The sequence below is a fragment of the Limulus polyphemus genome, unplaced genomic scaffold (assembly GCF_000517525.1).
Source record: "Limulus polyphemus unplaced genomic scaffold, Limulus_polyphemus-2.1.2 Scaffold418, whole genome shotgun sequence".
Taxonomy (NCBI): Eukaryota; Metazoa; Arthropoda; class Merostomata; order Xiphosura; family Limulidae; genus Limulus; species Limulus polyphemus.
The window spans coordinates 518,447-525,572 of record NW_013666028.1 but is presented as its reverse complement, the minus strand read 5'-3'; the positions used below and the strand labels follow the sequence as shown (position 1 = coordinate 525,572).

The 7,126-nt window shown below is 32.5% G+C and overlaps 1 protein-coding gene across 2 annotated transcripts in view; it reads right to left on the bottom strand.

Annotated features, from left to right (window-relative positions):
* Positions 1–7,126, bottom strand: part of LOC106458120 (metalloendopeptidase OMA1, mitochondrial-like) — a 23,596-nt gene that overhangs the window by 10,022 nt on the left and 6,448 nt on the right. For both annotated transcript variants that reach the window (XM_013917579.2, XM_013917580.2), the window contains exons 4-6: positions 6,034–6,173; positions 4,555–4,728; positions 2,677–2,784 (exon numbers count right to left, since the gene is read on the bottom strand). In XM_013917579.2, the coding sequence (XP_013773033.1) occupies positions 2,677–2,784; positions 4,555–4,728; positions 6,034–6,173 (422 nt within the window). The remainder of the gene's footprint in view (positions 1–2,676; positions 2,785–4,554; positions 4,729–6,033; positions 6,174–7,126) is intronic.

The following is a 7,126-nucleotide window of genomic DNA, read 5'->3' as shown; positions in this document are numbered from 1 at the left end:
GTTAATTATCTATTGGTTTAATGTAAGTGCTATTGTTCGGGATGAACAATACTAAGGAAGGGGCAGTGTTACGACAGCGGAAGTCACGAGATGCTGGGAGCATGCACGCTGGAGTTTCTAGAAAGATCTTGACTTAGCGGGCAACCTCACAAATGTCCCAGCGTTTGCTAGATGCCCTCTTTTTTAGTATGTAAGCCGGAGATAGATATAGAGAATTGAGTCAAGCGAGCAGTAGGCACCGTAAGTTAAGTGTGTGAATTGCTGTGAATTATAGCGTGTGTTTATAAAAGTAATTAAGTTTAAAGTGACTGTGGAAATTAAGTGTATTACAAAGTTTGTAATGAGAAAGAATAAACTAGTTTTAATTAAGAAAGGACTTGTATCGCTAAAGTATCTCAGAAAGAATTTCTACTGAAAATTAACAAACAAGCAGATACGTAACCATATGCAAGATTAACTGTAAATGTATATGGTAATAATGTTTTTCCTTAAACATTGTATGTTGTTAAGCACAGTCACACAATGGACTATTTGTGCTGTGCCCACCACAAGCATCGAAATCCACTTTTTAGCATCAGAAGTCTTCGGACTTAACACTGAGCCGCTGGGGGCATTTCATGTAAAAAATGTGGGTTAATGTACATAGACATAAAAAACGAAGGCATTTAGTTTGTGTACTGAATTCATCAATAAAAAAAATATTCAATAGTATCTTTTATATATTATGTTAACAAAAATTGTTTTTGTTAAGTTCAAAGCTACACAATGAGCTATCTCTGCTCTGCCCACCAAGAGTATTAAAACCCAATTTTAATTGTTGTAAGATTACTGACTTACAGCTGATCCACTTTGGGGAGGGCATGTTAACAAGTATAGAAAATATAATATTCTGCTTTTTTACTTTTCTTGTTGAGAAATTTTTCACAATAGATAAATATGATAGCAAAAAAAAGGCAACTGTTTCTTTTTTAGATAGTTTAAATAGTGTGGTGATATATGCTTAACCCTATTCAAACTGAGGGGTGTCACTGATATCCTCAATTTTTTTCCTCATAGTGGAAATACTCAACCAAATTACATGAAACTTAACAAAAACTTACTAAATAGTATCTAGTTTCAGCTTTTAAAAAATCATATCATTTGACTTAGTTTTTTTAAAGTTTTCTATGTCATGAAATTTTGTTGGGAAACACTTTTGGGTAAAACACTAAAAATGGTTCCTTTTGTCAAGAGAACTGGAACTTTTATTGGTGATCAAAAATTCCATTTTATATATGAAGACAATTTTGATTTGATTAATTTTCATGAATACATTTCTTTCAAAACTTTATTTTTCCAACTGCAGAAGTCACCACTTTTAGCTAAAATCATAAAAAACACATAAACGGACAAAGATTTATTAGTGACTTAAAACCTGACCTTTGAAAATGATGTCAGGTCAGGCTACATAATATTCTTGATCAAAATCAACTTATATCTAATAAATACACTTTTTTTTCATTTTTCAGTTATTTTATTTATGTGAATTGTTTGAGCACAATAGACATAATAACTTTCAGTGCATAAAGATTTGAGTCACTGCAATATTTTGCCATTGCTATCATGCTCTCTAAGCCTAATAAGGCTTACCTGATGCTCTGTCAAACAAATGAAACAAAAAAAATATTTTCAGGAATGAAAACAACATCTGGTAAAAGTATACAAAAACTCCCAAGTCTTCTAAACATCACACTAAATTCCAATGTTCTCCTCTGCAGGAGCTACATTTAATCACTTTCTCACAAAACAATAATTGTTTCTCCTACCACTTTACTCACTTTATATTAATGTGTATATTATATAATTATCTCTATCAAATGGTACTTAAAGGCTGCCTTTAGCTGTTTCCAAGTAGTTCTTCCCACCTTTTTATGATTTCACAGAATGTGATGAGAACAGAGGCCTGCAATAATAAATCTTCAGCCAGAAAAGGAAAATTAGGAGAGAAACAACACTTGATTATTTGTATTCTCATGGGGTGATAATTTACCAGAAAATAAAAACCTATGCTTTGGGATGAACAGAAAAATTCTCAAATAAATCAATGTGTACATTTACAGGTGAGCTGTGCAGAAATGTAAGTTTGAAAAAAAATTTTTCTTAGTGACTTACAATGAGTAAATGATACAAAGTGGTAACAAATCTATTATTTTTTGAGTCAATTTTGTTGAAATAGAGTTAGAACTATAATTCCTACTTATATTTCCAAATTTGATATGCAGGCATGCACTCAACACCTGATAGGTGCTCATCAGTCGTAATAGGGTTAACGGTTTCAAATGGTATGCTCCTGCCTTCTGTGATAATACACTACCCTTCACAAAAACACAGTACAATAACAACACAAAAAGCTTGTTTTATGATATCTTTACCAGATTAATGTTGTTGTTTCTCTAGTACTAGTAGTAGCTACTTTATAAAGAGGTTATATAGTGTTGTTTGTTTCTTAATGCCCAACTTTGGAATTGTTAAAATAAAAGTTTATTAATGTTGATCTATGGATCATTCTTGATATGTTCTAATTTGTGTGATTAAAACGTTAAAGATATAATTAATACACAAGCACGTGTGAAAGGCATGGTTTTCAATGTAAGAAAATTTTCAATCAAAATTCCACATTAAGAATAATAAACTCACCCCATGGCCAAGAACACAATGAGCCATCTCATGGGCCAGAACCACTCCAAGCTCATCATCATTAATACAGAGACGAAGCATGCCGGTGAAGACAAAAATCTGGCCACTCTGCAGAAACAGTTGTAACATAAGAAAAACACAAAGCTTTCCTTAATGAGAAAATAAATCAATTTTTAGTCAAAACAAAATCTTTACAAGTATTTAGCTTAATTCTTACTTATGTCATTCTGATGTTAGAAAATCTTAAAGTTACCTTTGAAAGAACATTAAAAACATACTTCTTAGAGAGAGAAGTTTGAATTCATTAAGTAAAATAAAATAGAGGTTTAGGGAATTTTACACAAGATAAAAGTTCACTTTTGCATGAATATAAATTTAAAGCACTCACAGTTCAGTTTCTTTAATGTTCAAGCTCTATTACACATGTAGTGCATAAACAAGTAGGACTGTATTCAAAGGTTCATTCACTAGCCAGGAACTTGGAGATAATTCTAAATACCTAAAAGTTCATCAGGCATTCAAGCAATGTCAGAGTTTTTATTTTTTTTCATTATCAGAACCATTTGACAATGTTTGAATAGTGATCACACATTAAATGTCACTCACATGAAAAATTCAATTTTCTGATTTATATAATGCCGATTAATTTACAAAAGTTGTTGTATTAAAAAAAAAAACACCATCAAAACATTAAACTTATTAGCTTCTTTCATGTATTCCAGCGGACAATTGTGATGGAGTAAAGGACATACATGCCCGGCATGGCCAGGTGGTTAGGCCGCTCGACTCATAATCTGAGGGTCGCGGGTTCGAATCCCTGTCACACCAAACATGCCAACCTACGCCTTTGCCTGGTCCCAAGTCCAGGATGAGAAAGGGGAGGGTTGAGCACGGGGCTAGCAACTTCACCCCGTAAAAAACCAACCTGCAACAAGTAACTGCAACAACACCTTCTGTTGGCGAGGTGTTGTTATGGCCCTATGCTACACTGGGAGTTTACAGGAATAAAAAAAGGACATGCATGTAGCACCTGCATTGCTTCAATAAAATGTACCAAATGTGGCTCGTGTATTAGACACAAAAGAAGTGTTATGGTACAATAAGTATAAAAAATAACATGTATGCTAACTTAAATAATGTTATGTTGAAAAAGCAGCAGCAGTGTAAACCCCCCCCCCCAAGACATTTTATTGTAAACAAAATTGATTTTGTACATCTATCACCTAGAGTTCTCAAGCCTGATTACTGTAATTTTTCATATGATAACTCAAAACTGTCCATAAATATACATGGCTATTTTGTTTTATGATTTTTGCCTAGAAAAAGAGGATAAAAAGGTCCTTCAAATAGGGCACGTTTTCCCCTATTTTATAGACTTCTGGCTTTGAATTTAAAGACATCAGTTAAATGAGTCAATTATTACCTTCCACAAAACTGGGTATGCAATTAGCATTTAATGTGGTCATTAGGGATTTAATACTAAAAGAAATAAGAAGGTAGAACATTATCTAACATTGTTCTTTTTACGGTTTCTGCTTAACATTCTGTATAATGTATTATTAAACTACATTTTAACATTTTATTTCATTTATTGTATTACCTGTAAAATAAGTTCTTTCAACAAATATAAGCCAGTAGTTCTACCCCTTATTACAGCACTACAAACAAAAAGACAAATCTTCAAAATAAACTGAAGTGAAATTAGCCAGTTTTTCTTTCTTCAATTAACTTAGTAGATATATAGTTTTACTGTTATAATAAATGATATATCTTGGCATGAAAAGAATTACAGCCACATTAATGTTACCACTAATAGTAATAACTAAATATTCTTTAGTAATCTAATTTCAGGAGATAGATAGAAGTAAATGCACTTACAGGTAAAACAAAAGCATTTTCTGTGGGGTTATTTACAACAGTGACTGACCACTTCTTATCATAGATTTGTTCCAAGTCCATGTTTGAATGAAGAAGACGATTAGCAACACCTGCAACTCGTTGACAGGCTACATGGGTTTGTGGTAAAACCTGAGACTGAAAAGCTTCCAGTTGCTGCAAATAAAAACAAAAGTGTTTTCTCAATCTACTTTTATGTTCTAGCAGGAAGTCAAACAATTAACCACATATGTATTTGTAATATAAGTTGACCATCCTAGTAAGAAAGAAAAAGCAGCCCATATATCGTATCTAAACAATGTACATACAGTTTTGTACATGCAATATTACTACAATGTCATGTTAAAGCATGCACCAACAAAACACAACCAGGAATGCAAGTGACTAATGGATAAAAAATGTAGACACTTTCAATACCAATGATAGGGATGATTTATATATTTTTATATTATATTCTTCTCTTACAGTATCTAAAATATCCTCCCATCTATCTAGATACTTGTTAATTCACCAATACATTTAATGCTCATTAATAGTTTTCCATTATTTCCCGAGCATGACATCTTGAAAACTTACAAACCCTTTCAGACTACTAAAGCACAAGTAATTTTAAATTATGAATTATATCTCCTACACTGACCTTGTTCTTTTTATAAGATATACCATAAAATCTTACAGTGGATAATACAGTAAATACATGGGATGCGATTTACTTGAGTAACTTAAACAAAAACATTTTGAAGATGTGAGATCATGGCCTGGCACAGTAGTTTAACCTGTTGCTGATTTTATACAAAACATTTAAAGAATAGTGTTTTGAACCTATACATTCAAAATACTGTCATGTAATGATGCAACTGCTTTAGTTGTCTTAAGTTGAATACTAATACACCTACCGTTCTGCTCAAACATAGAAACGTAAACTTTAATTTCTATTTATTTAGCATGTTTTGCCCACATTAAGGCCTTACAGCTGCACTTATCATAATTAATTATATCTTTATACCATGAACACGGTGCTTTCCCCTGGTATGTCAGCTTTCCAACTGACTTCTCCAAGAGTTGTTGTCATGTCAATGATGCCAACCATTTCCAACCAGTCTCATCTGAATTTGTTATTTACCCCTATTCTATTATCTTCATATGGCTCTCATCCTTTCTCCCAATGACTGCTTTGCAAAATTTCATTGTTATTTCTTATGCTGCATATTAATACCACTTGGAATACTTTTCTGTCCTCTGTTAGTTTTGTCAGCAGCTTTCAAATAAATTTTTGTTTATTAACTAGCTGGGAAAGCATAATAAGTTTTCTCTGGTAAAGTGACGTGTTAGAAAGAGCAAGATTCATGAGAAAATCAACAGAACTAACTGACCTACAATAAAAAATCTTGTATATGCAGGTGTTTAAAATTTGCCTAAATATATAGTGTTTTTTAATTAAGAAAATTACTAACTACCTACCATTTCAAATTCAAAATCTGCTATTTTTTCAAACTGATCTGGTGTGAAAGCAACAAATCTTCTCCTTTTTGTGATGGGTGTTTCCTGAATATGACTTTCGTAGTAGGCTATGCTTAATGCCAGCAACACTGCTGTAACCACTAAATTAAAATATCATTCAGAAAAATTACAGCTAATTTTGTACCAAAATATTTAACAAAAATTAGAATTCCATTTTTTAGTCTCAGATTTGATAAAAATATCTACACATCTATGTTTACATAATAGCTACAATTATTTAAAAATAAGCAGCATTTCAGTTTTTTGTCCTTATTATGAGATAACCATTTCAAAATTTTAAAGGTGTTTTGCTCCCAAACAAAAAGCTTTGCTAGAATATAGTTAGTAAAATATAAACTTTAATTTAAGATAAATTAGAATATGTTATCTATATTACAAACAAAATGAAAACAGTTTTATTCAGGTGTTCTTGGAAGAATTTTTAAAGACAAAGTAATAGCACAAATTTTATAAAATACATGAAACTACTTGTAATAAATAGGGATGCATAGGTACCCAGCCAAATATTCGGCTCTGGCTGGGTATTGGGCTACCCGGTAATACTGGGCTCCAGCCGAGTGTTGAAATTAGGCATCTAAGACCTAATCTTTGTGGCGACTAATGCGGTACTGAAAGTTACAGTCAGTAATTGGTTTAGTTAAAAAAAAATTTGTTCCAAGCAACAAAGACTGACCGTCTGCTGAAAGGCAGGGATTCAGAGAACAATAGGGGTTAATAACAGGCATAGCTTGAGAAGTGGATTTGTGGGGAAGGTGGGGGTTTTGCAAACAATATGATTAGGGTTTGAGAAGTTGGGACTAGGCATTGAAAGTTGAAAGTAAAACTTGAATGTTCTGTTGGTGATTATTTGGACAAATGTAATAAACATTAATTGTGTTTTTATTTCTAATTTTTGTGTATATTTTTTTGGGGGGAACTCGATCCCACTTGACACCTGGCCTCAACCAAAGCTTAGTGACCAGGTACCCGGACCTGGTATTTGGCCAAATTTTACTACCCGTGCATCCCTAGTAATCAATAATACTTTGTATTT